The sequence below is a fragment of the Aspergillus sydowii genome (genome assembly GCF_001890705.1).
Source record: "Aspergillus sydowii CBS 593.65 unplaced genomic scaffold ASPSYscaffold_4, whole genome shotgun sequence".
In the NCBI taxonomy this organism is placed as follows: Eukaryota; Fungi; Ascomycota; class Eurotiomycetes; order Eurotiales; family Aspergillaceae; genus Aspergillus; species Aspergillus sydowii.
This window is the reverse complement of record NW_024467862.1, coordinates 987,328-1,002,053: the sequence shown is the minus strand read 5'-3', so window position 1 is coordinate 1,002,053 and position 14,726 is coordinate 987,328. Positions and strand designations below refer to the sequence as shown.

At 49.0% G+C, this 14,726-nt stretch overlaps 8 protein-coding genes across 8 annotated transcripts; 4 read left to right on the top strand and 4 right to left on the bottom strand.

Moving 5' to 3' along the window:
- Nucleotides 1-1,946: 1,946 nt before the first annotated feature.
- ASPSYDRAFT_57220 (uncharacterized protein) lies at nucleotides 1,947-2,506 on the top strand (the record flags this gene model as incomplete). Its single annotated transcript, XM_040849337.1, has 3 exons — nucleotides 1,947-2,004; nucleotides 2,074-2,390; nucleotides 2,453-2,506. The coding sequence occupies 3 exons, from the start codon at nucleotides 1,947-1,949 to the stop codon at nucleotides 2,504-2,506; spliced, it is 429 nt and encodes a 142-aa protein (XP_040703470.1).
- On the bottom strand, nucleotides 2,408-4,045 carry ASPSYDRAFT_44056 (uncharacterized protein). The gene is made up of 2 exons (XM_040846781.1): nucleotides 4,017-4,045; nucleotides 2,408-3,938 (listed from the first exon to the last, which is right to left on the bottom strand). Exon 2 carries the CDS (start codon nucleotides 3,886-3,888, stop codon nucleotides 2,845-2,847), a length of 1,044 nt encoding a protein of 347 aa, XP_040703469.1. The 5' UTR covers nucleotides 3,889-3,938; nucleotides 4,017-4,045; the 3' UTR covers nucleotides 2,408-2,844.
- ASPSYDRAFT_44054 (uncharacterized protein) lies at nucleotides 3,814-4,235 on the bottom strand. The gene is made up of 2 exons (XM_040846780.1): nucleotides 4,024-4,235; nucleotides 3,814-3,938 (listed from the first exon to the last, which is right to left on the bottom strand). The coding sequence occupies exons 1-2, from the start codon at nucleotides 4,208-4,210 to the stop codon at nucleotides 3,904-3,906; spliced, it is 222 nt and encodes a 73-aa protein (XP_040703468.1). The 5' UTR covers nucleotides 4,211-4,235; the 3' UTR covers nucleotides 3,814-3,903.
- Nucleotides 4,236-5,100: 865 nt separating this feature from the next.
- Nucleotides 5,101-6,560, top strand: ASPSYDRAFT_44050 (mismatch-specific DNA-glycosylase). Its single transcript, XM_040846779.1, has one exon. It carries the CDS (start codon nucleotides 5,398-5,400, stop codon nucleotides 6,472-6,474), a length of 1,077 nt encoding a protein of 358 aa, XP_040703467.1. The 5' UTR covers nucleotides 5,101-5,397; the 3' UTR covers nucleotides 6,475-6,560.
- On the bottom strand, nucleotides 6,488-7,276 carry ASPSYDRAFT_57216 (SBDS family protein; the record flags this gene model as incomplete). Its single annotated transcript, XM_040849335.1, has 4 exons — nucleotides 6,488-6,508; nucleotides 6,718-6,771; nucleotides 6,894-7,017; nucleotides 7,116-7,276. 4 exons carry the CDS (start codon nucleotides 7,274-7,276, stop codon nucleotides 6,488-6,490), a joined length of 360 nt encoding a protein of 119 aa, XP_040703466.1.
- A 773-nt stretch (nucleotides 7,277-8,049) lies between these two features.
- On the bottom strand, nucleotides 8,050-10,848 carry ASPSYDRAFT_57219 (putative Rho guanyl nucleotide exchange factor; the record flags this gene model as incomplete). The annotated part of the gene is made up of 6 exons (XM_040849336.1): nucleotides 8,050-9,014; nucleotides 9,072-9,304; nucleotides 9,340-9,512; nucleotides 9,638-9,838; nucleotides 9,892-10,182; nucleotides 10,246-10,848. The coding sequence occupies 6 exons, from the start codon at nucleotides 10,846-10,848 to the stop codon at nucleotides 8,050-8,052; spliced, it is 2,466 nt and encodes an 821-aa protein (XP_040703465.1).
- Nucleotides 10,849-11,390: 542 nt separating this feature from the next.
- ASPSYDRAFT_44044 (putative 26S proteasome non-ATPase regulatory subunit Nas2) lies at nucleotides 11,391-12,692 on the top strand. Its single transcript, XM_040846778.1, has 4 exons — nucleotides 11,391-11,655; nucleotides 11,731-11,803; nucleotides 11,853-12,205; nucleotides 12,279-12,692. Exons 1-4 carry the CDS (start codon nucleotides 11,491-11,493, stop codon nucleotides 12,408-12,410), a joined length of 723 nt encoding a protein of 240 aa, XP_040703464.1. The 5' UTR covers nucleotides 11,391-11,490; the 3' UTR covers nucleotides 12,411-12,692.
- Nucleotides 12,693-12,858: 166 nt separating this feature from the next.
- Nucleotides 12,859-14,316, top strand: ASPSYDRAFT_44042 (Ran family GTP-binding nuclear protein). The gene is made up of 5 exons (XM_040846777.1): nucleotides 12,859-13,054; nucleotides 13,264-13,356; nucleotides 13,433-13,586; nucleotides 13,645-13,850; nucleotides 13,910-14,316. Exons 1-5 carry the CDS (start codon nucleotides 12,989-12,991, stop codon nucleotides 14,039-14,041), a joined length of 651 nt encoding a protein of 216 aa, XP_040703463.1. The 5' UTR covers nucleotides 12,859-12,988; the 3' UTR covers nucleotides 14,042-14,316.
- Nucleotides 14,317-14,726: the final 410 nt, after the last annotated feature.

Here is a 14,726-nt window from a genome sequence, read left to right as displayed (position 1 = left end):
TCTGGCGATGATGATTGAATAAAAGTTTCAATGTCTTCATATGATATGACCCTCCCCAGAGTCAATGCGGTGTTTCCCGTCGGAGACAGACGACATCATTCGATGGCTGTTTTGTAACTATTACCCTACTTGTCCGACTAAGCGAAGGGAAAATGCCCGATGGATGCTATCACAACCAGCCACGAACCTTGATCGAGTCAGGCACTTTCGTCATATCTAACGATTGGACATGACGCAAAACCAGGCTGGTGTTGCTTTCTGTCAACCTTCGGCGTGTTTCTCCTATCCTTGTGAGACTAAAGCGAAGACGCCATGTGGCTCGAGAAGAATTTACGAATTTGGGAACGACAATGATTGGTATACTGAGGATATTTGCATCTTTGTCATGTCACCCATTCACGCTTTCAGCTCGGTGATTTGCTAGAGCCTCTGCGACTTGTCCGGGCGTTGTCCTATGAGCGGAATCCTGCAAGCGCCGTTCCCACCCAAAACCCAGCCATGGTGTTGCCAAGTTCTCGTTCTCCCCACAAACAGGAGAAGTTCTGAAAAGGCACGACGACGACGTACCGAGCTCAGGCTTGCGGGTCTTGGTTGCTGCCAAATATAGCTCGCAGCTTCAGGGACTAGACCTAAGCAGAAATCATCTCCGAACTCGCGTATATCATTTAGTTAAAGCTACATTGCGAGGTCGCCCTTAGTGTGAGGGGTTCGAAAATCTTCAAAAAAAGAAAGGCATCACCTTGGCTCTGCAATCTCGTCACAATCAATCCATGGTTGCCGAAGTGGGCATTGATCCCGTGAAGCATGACTCCATAGATGGGTCAGCCACGGACGACGTTGAAAAGACGGTGAACGCAAGCAAGATGATAAGATCTGATTTCTCGGGCAGAGAACAATTGGATTGACTAAGGAACCCTCTCCAGGTGTGAAAGACGGAGCTACAATAGGCAGTTACCACGTACCTGACCCCCTTATTGTTGTTATCAGCCTAACTTCACATTATTGCAAGATCGCCCGGCATATAGAAATTGCCCAAAGACACAAATAGAAACCCGTGCGGACATGCGCCTGAACGACAGGCTTTCCCCGCTTCAAGAGCACTGAGTCTGATTCTTCAGGCTTCAGAAGTTTGCTCTCGTCGCATTTGCGACTGATCAATCAGAGGGCCTAAACGGCCAGACCCCAGCGGGCCGCTGGATCGTCTTCCCGCGAATCTGCTGGAGAATCTCTCCACTCGTCACACTCGTGCATGGCACTAATGCAGTCAATCTTTCTGTCCCCCCTGTCCTCGATTCCTATTTGCCTCTGCTTCTGGCTCTCGTCACTTCTCTAAGCGCCGGGCTGGGGAGACCCTCGTTCATATGCCGCTGTCCCTCCCCAATCATTGATCTTTGGCCTTCGTACTCTGAAGAAGCCAAGCGGGGTCGCCGGTCGTCGACCAGTTCCTCGCACCCAATTGGTTTGTAGCTTCTGATTCTTGTGCGCAAAGAGCGTCCAACCTTTCCCAAGCGTGTTATGGATGACAAAAGACAAGGCGCCATGCCTCGTTGCCATGCAAACTATGTAACTCGCTCTCCTCCCACAATCATTTCCTCGGAAATATCTGCCTCAGTATGGCATGATACCAGACGCCATCTTCGCACGATCCCTCTCCGTTTGGTCTCGGCCGGAATGTGATATTGGCGAAACTGAATCCCATTGATTCTGTCTTGCAAGCCACGAAGATAGACGAAATTCAACGGGAGCAAAAGCTGGCGACTCCACCTGCAATGTCACATTGGACGATTTTGCGAACGAAATTCTTCAACGAAGCAGACGACTGAAATACAAGCTCTCACTCAATCCGTAATTATTACTTCTCAAACAAGCCCGACTTCTGCGACACGTGCTTTCGCTGGACGAAAGGCAAACCGTCCTCCTCACCAACAACCTCACTTCCACCCAAAATGGGCAGGCTCATCAAAAACCACTGGGCTCGCCTCATAGTCCTCACAGCGTCAGTCTGTACGTACAACATCCCCAGTGTCCCGCTTCCAGCCAAACCAGAAGACTAACGCTTAGAATCAAACCCAGACCAAGTAGGTAGCGCAATCGAAGCCTTCATCTGGCCGAAAATATTTTGGGACACCTGGACAAAGAACCTCGACGGCGCCGTCAAACCAGTACCCGTCCTGCAGATACTCAATCTCCTAATGGGCCTGCTCGGCGTCGCATGGGAATGGCCATTGAAGTATTTCGCGGGCACAATGCCACATCGCAGCATCGAATTCCGCCTCCTACTCTATCCCCTCAGCTCGATTCTGGCGGCGCTTATATACCAAGGCACGAATGCCGCAATATACTATCTCGTTGGGATCGTGGTTTACTTCTGGGCGTATAGTGAAGGCGAGGTGAGTTGGTGTTTCGGACTTTGGCATCGAGGGATTTTTTGGCTGACAGATCCTTGTTCTAGGTTATATGTGCCGAACCTTGGACGTTACCCAGGCGGATACCTTCGAAAGTATAGCATTGCATGATATTAGGCGGCGTTTTGATATGGCTCTGGGACCTGTGCTCTGGTAGCGCTTCTTGCATATACATCGACCTACATAATTAGACATAATACCCACGATGAAGCTAATGACCACTACCAACTTTACCGGAGATATCTCCTCGTCCCGAATCAAGTATTCAAAGACGGACATGCCTTACCCTAGCCCTGACGCCTTATGGCTGGACAATAGCAAATGCACAGTTAAAATCTAGCGCAGGTGTGTCGTCCAAGACTCTTTATAGGTTATAGGAGAGAACAGGTATTTTTATGCAACACCCTATGAAACGCTTCCCAACACCCTCTGCCATGGATCACTCCAACCTCCTCACATCAAAGCTCATCCTCATTCTCTCGCCATACCTCAACAACGCCCACGGCACCGGAATGCAAGCAACCGCAATAAACCCTAACAAACTATTCCCCCACCCCAGTCCCAACACATCATACATCCTCTGTCCAGCCAGCGGCAACAACGCGCCCATAATACTCCTCACGACCATAATCGCCGCCAGCGCACTGGCCGCATACACCGCAAACGCATCAATAATATAACCCAGAACACACACAAACGCAGCGACATTGCCCACGCCCACCAGCGCGGTCCCGATCTCCGGGACAATCCAATGCATTTTGTACTCGGCCGCCCAGCCATACAGGAACAAGCCGACTGGGGTGAAAAGGGCGCCGATGAGCAGCGGAGGGAGACGATACTCGGGCTTCATGGTTCCTCCAGATGGGGAAGACGGGTCTGATTTTGATTTTGCCTTGACGATCCGGTCGGAGATGATGCCGATTATGAGGAGGCCGAAGAGTGCCCCTATCCCGATTCCGAGGAAGCTTAGTCCGGATGACTTGGTTGGGAAGCGGTACTGGGTTTGGAAGACGGAGGTGAATGTTGTGAACATGAGGTATTGGTAGCCATACAAGATGCCTGCGTAGATGGAGAGGGCAGATACGATGGGTGAAAAGAGAAGCATCTTGGTGGGACGAGCAATTGCCTGGATGAAGAGCTGCGAGGGGGAGCGGCTGGTGCTGTTGATGTCGCCGCATTTTGGGCGTAGGTTTGTGTTCCGCGTCATTTTGATGAGATGCTGGGTTTTGCGCTCGAGGAGTACCGGGGGGTATGTCTCGCTGAGGAAGAGGAAGGAGAGGACAGTAAGTGTCCCCTCGATGATGGTGAGGACCCAGAATACCCAGCGCCAGCCCTGTGCAGCTACGAGGTAACCTCCTGCTAGAGGACCGATGACGGGGCCTAGGAAGATACCCAGCGAATACAGAGCCAGGACTCCTCCGCGCTTCTCCTGGATGATGAGGTCTGCAATTGTACCGCCCCCTGTGATTTGCAGTATTAGCATATGGACACAGCGCAGTTAAGGAAGACAATAGAAGGAAAGACTGACCATTGGTGAGTGGCGCAGAGCCAAAACAGCCTTGCAAAAACCGAAAAACAATAAGCATGCCCAGATTCGTACTGACAGCACAGGCCGCAGAGAAGACTGTAAATCCGAGATTGCAAATATCATAGATGACCTTCCTTCCCACCAGCTCTGAACCAGGGGCCAGAACCAGAGGTCCAACGGCAAACCCTAGCACATACACCGACACCACAAACGAGGCCAGCAGGGTGCTTGAGCTTCCAAATTCTGCCATGAGCGCCGGCACACCAGCGGCGAGCATTGAAGATGCCAATTGGGTGATGAATGTCAGTGTACTGACAATCCCAACATTGGTGAACTTAGCCAGGCCGCTGAAGTTAACGGGGTTTTCTGGGTCATAGGGGCCATCCCAATCGACGATATCCTGGTCTAGCCTCTCTTTGGAGGAACTGTTCAAGCTGGACGTGGGCGTAGAGTATCCGCTTGAAAACCCGCCATCTGTGAGGCCTTTCTCGGGGTCCGTGGTGGTATGAATAGTGATTCCTGTGCCGGATCTAGGAGTCTGTCCAGAAAATAGCAGAGCCATCTTTCTTGTGAAAAGTAGACTCAACTGAAAGTCAGAGCACGACTTGTGGCAGAGTTGATGAATGGGCTGGGCATTGTAGGCCTTTTAAACCTTCGTTTGACGCCGTGTAGTTTGACGCCCTTCAGTATCAGGGACATCTAGCAAACGGAGTGACCATAGCGACTGACGAGTGAACAAGGACTCCAAGCCGGTGAATTCACAAGTATGTATGCACGAGTCCAGTTTATGGCCATTTTAAGTTTTACCGGTGGTGCCGAGCATGCTCCATATAACTGAAGCGTTGGGTCATTAGGGCTAAGATGGCCCATGTCTATGAATGATGAATGATGAATGATGAACAGCGCAAACAGCCTAATTCCTCATCGAGAAAAACAGCCAGTTCGCAGATGTTCTAGTTCCCGGTCTAGATTCCAATAGTCAGCTCTATTTCCGTGTCTCACCCTCTACTATTGACGGGCGTTTGGAGATCGACGAGCAAAGAATTGACGTATCTTTGAGTATGCACCGCAATCCAGCCTCCACAGCTGGCGCATGAGTCTTGGCAACTGACAATTCCTATCAATTAGGTTACTGATTTATTAGCCCACGATCAAATGAATCATTCCCCTCAAACTGCGCTGGAGCGCAATAGTAAATGCTCGTTAGTAGTGACATTTCTGCCTTGGTGCCTAAATTCACGTGATTTGCCATCGTGTTGATCCCAAATTTTGGTTGAAAATTCTTTCAGTAACCAAAGTCCAGAGCTTTTTGATTCCGAGATTTCTAGTCGAAGGCCTTCTCATGAGACGTGGCAGAAAGTCCGGCAAAACAAACAAATGACCGTTTCGTGACTGCTAACCTTTCCAACAGTCTATCACAGGTCCCGGAAACCGCCATCCAAATCATCAAGTAAGGCAGCAAGCATGGAGGCACAAATTTCTGAGGCGATAAAGGACAACGGCTCCAATTTCAACGACGACGATATCCCTGTTAACCAAATTACAAGCTTCAACGGTGTCCTAAATAAGTATGTACACGTTTCGGAGACGACGAGCTCCTCAGTCCAGGAGACGAAGCGCCAGTTAGATACGACTATTATCGATACTCAAACGACACCTAAGCGAAGGAGAAGGGAACCTATATCCTCAACGGTTACAGCATCATCGTCTTCATCAGACGTGGCAACCCCCGGCCGCATCACCCGCTCCAAGTCCCGCTCATCAACAACAACACCAACCTCAGCTTCACCCTCTCACACATCTAGCTCCGAATCTACCTCAACCCCAGCCCTCCCAAGTACACCCGAACGACGACCGGGCTCGAGCTCCCGCACTCTCCAGCGCAAGACATCCTCCCCCTCCTCTCTCCCGACCTCCCTCCTCAGAGACACAATCCCCGAGAACCTCACCCTACTCCTGGTGGGCGTGAATCCAGGCATAATGACCGGCACGACCGGCTTCGCATACGCACACCCCTCAAACCTCTTCTGGAAACTCCTCCACTGGTCCGGCATAACCACCATCCGACACCCACCTTCGGATACCTACAAGCTCCCAGAGCTATACAACGTGGGCAACACGAACATCGTCGAGCGAGCCACGCGCGACGCGAGCATGCTCAGCAAAGCGGAGATGGACGCCGGTGTGCCCGTGCTCGAGGCCAAGGTTGCTGCGAAGAGACCCGAGGCGGTTTGTTTGGTGGGTAAGAGTATATGGGAGTCTGTGTGGCGAGCGCGGAAGGGGAGGGCGATTCGGAAAGAGGAGTTTCGGTACGGTTGGCAGGATGAGTCGGAGAATATGGGAAAGAGTGAAGAGTGGAATGGGGCGCCTGTGTTTGTGGCTACGACGACGAGCGGGCTCGCTGCGACGATGTCGATTCCGGAGAAGCAGGCTGTGTGGAATGAGTTGGGAAGTTGGGTTGTGAGTAGGCGAAATGCTCGGGGTAGTAATGCCCTTCAGAGTCAAGCCGAAGCTCAAGATCAGGCTCAGGCTCCAAATTAGATTACTTCACAACCTAATTTATAGCCAGAGATACCTACGTTATAGAGATATATTATACTTTAAGGCAAATTTTCGTATCATTTCATTTCACATTTCTGTCAAGCTAAGGCCCATATTAACGCCTTAGATAAAGTATGGTAGTACAATCCCACGGCATCAAAAGCCATCCCATTCGTCCATTATCATGCAATAAAAGGGTCAAAAAAACAAGAGCCGCTCCGCTAACACTTAATAGGTTTGAACACCAGCACCACGAGGTCCGTTCTGGACGTTGGTGTTACCGCCTCGTTCCCGTTGCTGTAAGCAGCCATGGTCAGCATCATGTACGTACGTATTATCGCCAATGCATGTCAAGACAATCAAAATCCAATTCAGACAAAGGAGGAGGATTCATCAGAAGCGGGGAATATGACACATACAGTATACCCTTGCAGATCCCCGCCCTCGAGAATCTTCCTCACGCACTCCTCGTCATTGTGAGTGCCGAATTCATTCTCAAGACTAGCCTTGCTCGCGCCGTCGAGGACCCCTTGAGAGCCGTGCCTGTATTTCTGTTAGTACTGTACTATTCTCCTTCCGATCTCTTTTCTTGTCCCTGCAGTGTGCTGCGTGCAGAGTGAGTGAGGGTTGAGGAGACGTACTTGTGAGTGACGAAGATCTTCCACCCGTTCACAACTTCGGCAAGGGGGATTGAGGAGTCATTCTTCCAGTTTTGCAGTGTAGCGGCATCATTAACGAATACGATGAAGTCGTCAGACTTGCCCTTGTAGAAGATCTTGTTGGTGGGATCGTTGGCGCGCATTGTGGTGAGTGTATGAGGTGTATTTGTAGTGTATCAAGTTTGGAGCTTGGTTGGAGCTTAGTTGAAGATATGTCGAGATGTATATGCAATGGAGAAGGATAGATGATCAAGAGAGAGTATGAAGAATTTAGCGAAGAGGGGTGTCGCGTGAGGTATATAAAGAGCTGGGGGTGGAGGTCTCGAGCTGCTGGCGTGATGAGTATTAGTGACGTCACCAGGTGTGTCGGGACTTGAGCTTCGGTGAGTTCAACTTGTTTGACTAAGGCTAAACAGCAGTTGACGATAGACCGGAGCTTTTGATGTTCAGGGGTTTATTTCTCTACCGATAATTGGGCTATTTGGTTCCATTCTTTCCATTACCTCCCTGTATCGGTGCCTGTGGTGCTTCAATACAGCTCGCAGTGCCATCAGCACCTTCGACGTCATCGGTATCCTCCGAAGGTTCTCGTCGTTGACAGACACTGATCCAAGCTCTGCAGTATGTCATTCTTTCCATTTTCTGGTTGCCTTGTTATGTGTCTTCGTGTGGGGACTTTCAGTTATCCTCGTCTTATTCGGTCTTGGTGGTGGTCTCAATGCTCCATTACGTCTCGCCAAGTCTAATAATATCCAGCTGCCCCTTCTCGTCCCCACAACAATGTACGATTACATCCATACGAAGTAGTATTGGAGGCTCCGTTAGGAGGAGTACTGTAAAACATCATTCCATAATCCATATAGCCCACTCTGACGCTCCGCCGCCGACTCTTCCAATCCACAGGCGTGTTGCATCATCACGCACCACCAAGATTCGAGCTGGCATTCTTCTTTGATCGTCGCAATGACATGGAGTTGAATATCCACCAAATACTCTTTCGCGGAAGAGGAACTCCTGGATTTTCGGGGCTCTTATCTATCGTAACTGCTGGCTGAGAGCTAGGGTTATAACTGGCCCTAGGGCTATTTTTAACCCGCATCGTCTTGGAACGGCCCAAGAGTAGGGTGCTATCTTTGTGCAAGGTCCAACCTTTCTCATGGTCCAGACTATGGCTGAAATCTGACGCATCTCGTCTCTTTCGCTTGTTCGGTTTTTGTGTTTTTTCGTCAGCCTCGTCGATGCCTTGTGATTCAGTTATATTCTGCAAAGTGGCTGGTAAGTTTATGGAGCTGGACCGGTTATATCGCTTTGACCGGAGGCTTAGATGCCTCATTATCGAACTCGAACCAAACAAAAGTTCCCCCGTTGCTAGAAACATACCGGGGTATGGAAGCGCATCCCGAGTGTAAATGTGCGGAATGACGCGCTCTAGACGGATCCTATCCTGTCTTCTAGCCATGAATGTCAAGGGCTGCGAGACGAAAGAAGGGATTTTATAACGTTCTAGTTCACCATCAACCTGTTGAGGTTGGCCGTGCTTGTGCGGGCAATGTGTCTTTCGGATGATTATTGCTTGTAAATTGGAACGGGCTCGTTGCATGCCTATGGCGCCCAGGGTTTGTAGTGAAGGTCGGCGTGATAGTTGAGGTACAAACTCTGGAACGTCCTCTTCTGGCACAACATCTAGGGCTAGGAATAAGCACCTCCGCTGTTCAGACGATATCGCATTCGGAACATCAACTGATGCTGCCACAGACTTGAGAATGCCCGTCTTCCATTGCTTCTCTTCTGCTGCAGACGAAGCACTCAGGACAAGTTCAAATTTCTCGTCACGAAGCTGGAACAATAACTTCCAGGAAAATATACAGTAATAATCATAACCTATGAGAGCGTTAGTGAACGAGAAGACCACCTGGTATATGTTCATATACGACATACCTTTTCCATTCGTTAAGCTATCTATCCTCATGTCGGAAATGTATAAACAGGCAAGTGGATGAAGTTTTCGGTATTCGTCGTTCATTCTGGCGAGGAAGAAATGATGTTTAAATAAGACGCATACCATGAAGGATCCAGTTACTTGTCTGGGCTGGGTAGACGCTCGGTAAGTAACGTGCAATACACCACAGAGGGTCATAGGTCCTAGCTGTTTATAGATATCGATGGTGGAGCTCTATCAGTACAGTGTTAGCCGCACCTTACCTACGTAAACATGGGCAGCATATTTACAGGTTTGAAATCGAGCATTTCCTCGAGGAAGAAGGTCTTCTCAATAAGATTTCTGTTTAATGTGGTCGAGGTGGCCTCGTTGATCTCCGCAAGGAGGTCGCGGACACCCCCCAAAACCCGTCGGATTTCGTCATGCGCAGATGGATCATCCTGAATATGAGTCCATCTTAACAGCTCTTGAAGCAGAAGTGGGTATTTGCAGAGCCGCTGGGCGGGCTAAATTTTGGTTAGTGCGACCAGGGCTTATAATTAACAGATAGACACAAGACACGAGCCTTGATAAGAATATCATTCAAAAATAATGATTTGTTGTCGTAAAGCGAACGTGTCTCGATTGACGCGGCTGATCTCATTAAAGCCTCTAAACCTTGCTCAAATCCTTGCCAATTCCTAACTGACTTGCGTAAAATGGAGGCATCCTTAGCTAGGAGTTCATAGTTCTCACAGAACTCTTTGTAGCGTATGAAGGACTTTGACTACAGTCGAAGCTCAGTGTTATAATGGGAAAGAAAATGAGCAAGCGACGTACCAGGCATCCAATCTCTCGGGCAACTATGAGAGCTTCATTTGCCTCTGAAGCTAGTTCCTTCAGGCGACGATCAACTAACACCTTTAGATTTTGCGTTCTCAGGGACCGGCCAGGGAAAGCCCTAGCACTCAAATCAAAGGCGTGTGGGCGCATTACTCGCTCGATCTGCATCCGGGAAAGATTATACGTCGGTATCAGGTTTCTAACCCGACTGAGGAACTTCTCATGGGCTTCGCGAATGCTTTGGACGTTGTAGTATATTTCGGGGCGTGCTGATACCATCAAGAGCAACTACAGGGGCAGACGGACATTAACTTGCAAAGCGCACAGATGAGAAAGATCTATGGTACGTACATTCGAAAGAGCCTTCAGGTCGAAAATATAATCAGATTCCGTTGTGATGATCTCTTGGAGCACCTGTCTTCGTTTGGTAGCACGGGTTTGAGCCTCCTCGTCAATTGAAGTGGTCAAGGTCGGTCTCAGGCTATCAATTGAGTTCCGGATGTCAGATTTGCTTTGATTCGTGGTGCTCTGTGTATTTCTCCTTGATCTGATAACACTCTGACTTGTAATGCTCATTGTTGCGGTCTTGATGGTGCCTAGGTGGGAAGATTTGCCAGAGCCTTTCTCCCATTGTTGTTCCAAAGAACCTTGATGAGGTGAGAGGTATTTTGGCGTGCCATTTTCCTGGGATGTGCACTGCCAGCCTTCAATATATGGCTGTGGCTCAGCCGTCTTCCTAGGTCGTAGACTGTTCACCCATCGTTTGAAGGGTGAGGAAATCGGACTTCTGTCAGAAGGAACTCGATCGATACTACTGGTGGTTTCCATGCAGTCTTGAAACTGAAGCTTCCCATCATCCGGTTCTGTCGAATTAGTTTGAACGATATCGGACTCAGGGATCGCCTCCCTGGAATTTGGATCCAAGATAACGAGCGGATCGATGGACAACTCCATACTAAGTAGAGCTGCGTTTGGTCAAACACAGTCAAAGCCACTAGGCAGAAGCTTTAGTACTCGGTGTAAGAAAATTGATTTCTTCTTGAGGTTAGGCTCACATAACAGGTCGGAAGTCACGATCAACAGAGTAGAACGGGAAGGAGTGAGAGAGGCGCGTCTGGGTGCCTACTCCTAAACTCTTGCAAAGGCATTGAAAAAGTATCCTCAATCAAACATGATAGCACCGACTACTACGTACTGGATTCTATTATAGAATTATTTGCGGCCCTACAATATCACCAAAAATTGAATGATAGACTACTAACCCTTAGATGCCCTCCAGCAACATTTTGCGGTCTCCTCAAGTAGAAACACATACAGATTCAATTGGCTATAAAAATATGCTGGATCCTGCCTTACGACTTTACATCGTATTCAGTCTCTAAATGAATAAGATATTTGGTGGAATGAAGGGTAGAAGGTGAATATAGTGTCTGGTTTGAAGACACAGCGGGCATGCCAAGCGTCGCACCCCAGATCATCTTTCAGATTCTCTCCAAACTCCGACAGACTTCCCCGCCCGCCACCAAATCACTCACTATTCAAGAACACCCATAACCATCGCTTCGACTACCTGAATCATGTTCTAGACCCCCTATAATGGGTATACCCATGGCCAACAATCTGCATGCCCCGACTATATCCTCCGGGTCTATGTCCGGAGGGGTTCCCCGCGATCTCTCGAAGCTATCCATGAACGACCTGATGAAACACAAGGAACGAATCGAAGAAGAACTATCAGCTCTTAGCAGTGTACTTGGCTCTGTGAGTACAAGACGTTGTCGGACCTTTTTTTCGTCTTCCATGTCCATAGTGACTGACTTATCTTTCGTCTACTAGCATGGTGTTAATATGAACACCTCGCTAACAACGTTTGACGGCTTTCCGCGCGATGATATCGATGTTGCACAAAGTAAGAAATTTCCTCCTTGCCAATACAGTCGGCGCTGAGATTGGTTTAGTTCGTACCATCCGAGCGCAAATAATTCGACTTCGTTACGATCATAAAGAGGTCATGACCGAGATTGAGAAAGGCATTCACTCTCATTTCGCTGGGCTTCAGAGCGCAACGAACAACGCACTCCCCACCAGAAACACAAATGGCTCCCTTCCTTTGCCTTCCGAAGCTACTTCGTCAGCGGCCGATACGGGCGGGTTAACACCATTTGCGAAGGTAAACACTGTCATGGCCGGAAGTCCTGCTAGCCAGGCCGGATTGCAAGCCGGTGATTCTATCTGCAGCTTTGGCAACGTTAACTGGCTCAATCATGAGCGCCTTTCCAAGGTGGCAGAGGTGGTTCAACAGAACGAAGGAGTATGTCACTGTCTCCCTGCGATGGGCTTGCCATAGCCAATAAGTATAGACCCAACTGACTGATATCGCTCAGCGCACAATCATAGTCAAAATTTCCCGAAACGATGCAACCCCCGGAAATACCACACAGTTGGATCTGGAACTTGTGCCACGTCGCGATTGGGGCGGTCGTGGGTTGTTGGGTTGCCATCTTCTGCCTATCTAGCAACCGAAAATTGGTTTCGGGCACCTCAATTGCATCATGTGAGCTCTATACATGAGGAATTCCGTCATGAGCGTCTTTCATGTACAACGGTTTATCAACAATGAGGAAAGAATGAGAGCCAAAACAGGAATGTGACATGATTTGATGATCAGTTTTGTATGAAGTGGCATGGACGGCGTTACTCATTTACAGGTTGTTAGCTATGTATTAAAACTCGGGGGTCCGGGCATAACAATGAGACATGAGTCAATCCTATTTATACTCAGCAGTAGTGGCATCTACAGTAAGAGACTTCCTCAAAGAATAAAAAGAGAGTTCAAACACGCGGGGCATGTTGCCTAAGGCGATCGGCACGTGACCACAAAGACAGTGACCGACTGGAGGCAAAAATTCCATCACCAAAACTTGAGTTGCTCGTCTCTTTGCTCACTCTATTTTCTCCCTGTCAATTCCCCACCCCTTCTATCCCCGTCGTCTGTCGCGTCTTCGACCGTCGATTTCTGACCCTTCTTGTCTTGCGTCGGGTTCCGATCTGAAATCTTCTATTTTCCCCTCCTGATTTTCACATAAACAACAAAATGGCTGAGCAGCAGACAACCCCAACCTTCAAGCTCGTCCTTGTCGGTGACGGTGGCACAGGAAAGGCAAGTTTATCCATATCCCGCAGTTTTTACAGCCCCTATAGTTATTATTCTATTTTCAACATCTTCGATCTTCTGATGTCCTTCCGTCGTGCGCTCTCGTTTTGCTCCTTCGCAAGCGACCATCAACAATTGAGGCAGAATCCGGCCTCCCGCCGCTTCCTGATCGTCAACAAGAACGTCAACTAACCTGAAAATTTCTCACTTCGCAGACCACCTTCGTCAAGCGTCACCTTACTGGTGAATTCGAAAAGAAGTACATCGCTACTCTCGGTGTAGAGGTTCACCCTATCGGTTTCACCACTGTATGCCCCGCCCGCTGGTAACCCCGCTTCGGCCTTTCGCCGTTTCTACTGTTGCTTGAACTAACGTTTTCACCAGAACCTGGGTGCGATCCAGTTCGATGTCTGGGATACCGCTGGTCAGGAGAAGTTTGGTGGTCTGAGAGATGGATACTATATCAACGGACAGTGCGGTATCATCATGTTCGATGTTACCTCCCGTATCACCTACAAGAACGTCCCCAACTGGCACCGTATGTGACAAAGATATACATTTCCTAGCAGAACCCAATCACTTACCACAGCCTGCAGGTGACCTCGTCCGTGTCTGTGAGAACATCCCCATCGTTCTCACTGGTAACAAGGTCGATGTCAAGGAGCGTAAGGTGAAGGCTAAGACCATCACCTTCCACCGCAAGAAGAACCTCCAATACTACGACATCTCCGCCAAGTCCAACTACAACTTCGAGAAGCCCTTCCTGTGGCTCGCCAGGAAATTGGTCGGCAATGCCGCTTTGGTTAGTGGAAATTCCGAACCCCCGCCGTCTCAAGAATGTTATTGACAGAAGTTCTTTAGGAATTCGTTGCTGCTCCCGCCCTTGCTCCTCCTGAGGTGCAGGTCGATACCCAACTCGTCGCAACGTACGAGGCGGAGATGCAAGCGGCTGCCGCTCAGCCTCTCCCCGATGAGGAGGACCCCGACCTCTAGATCAGTGATGATTGATGAGGGTTTTGGATCGGACCACGGGTCATACCCCTATATTCGTCGTCCAATTCCAATAGAACGAACACAACTTGGAACGTTTATGCACGCAAAGTCTCGAATCATGATACAATGATAAGCGGTCGGTGGAATTGGTCTGAGCAGGGCTGGCATGATATTTGCTTTGATTTTCCTTTTCTTTTTCCCACCATTCAATATTTACCACTAGTAGTCTAGACTCCATCCCTACACCGAAAGTTTATATGAGAAAAAAAATCGCAGCTATTTCAGTTGTCGGGAAGAAAAGTTTCCTCATTTATTACTCTTTATCTTGCTGCTCGGCTTGCGGGAAACTCAAAAGGTTTTCTTTGCTCATTCGCACGCCGCTATGTCACCGTGGAAGCAGGGGTGAAAAAAAAGAGTGTATATAGATGCAATCGGTCAATTTACGCGCAAGGACTATAAAAGCCGCAGTCAATGACTTGCCTGCAGGAACTGAACAAACACCTAAAATTATTCCGACAAGGCACACGTCTAGGGTACCAAGAACAGGCATACCAGGACCAGGAAACAGTATCTACCCAGTCAAGTAGGTATCAACCATTGACCTGCCATGACCCAAATCCAGGCACGTAATCCAGATTCCAGAGCCACTGCAGAACTACTGAGCAAGAGCCTCTTCCCACAAATG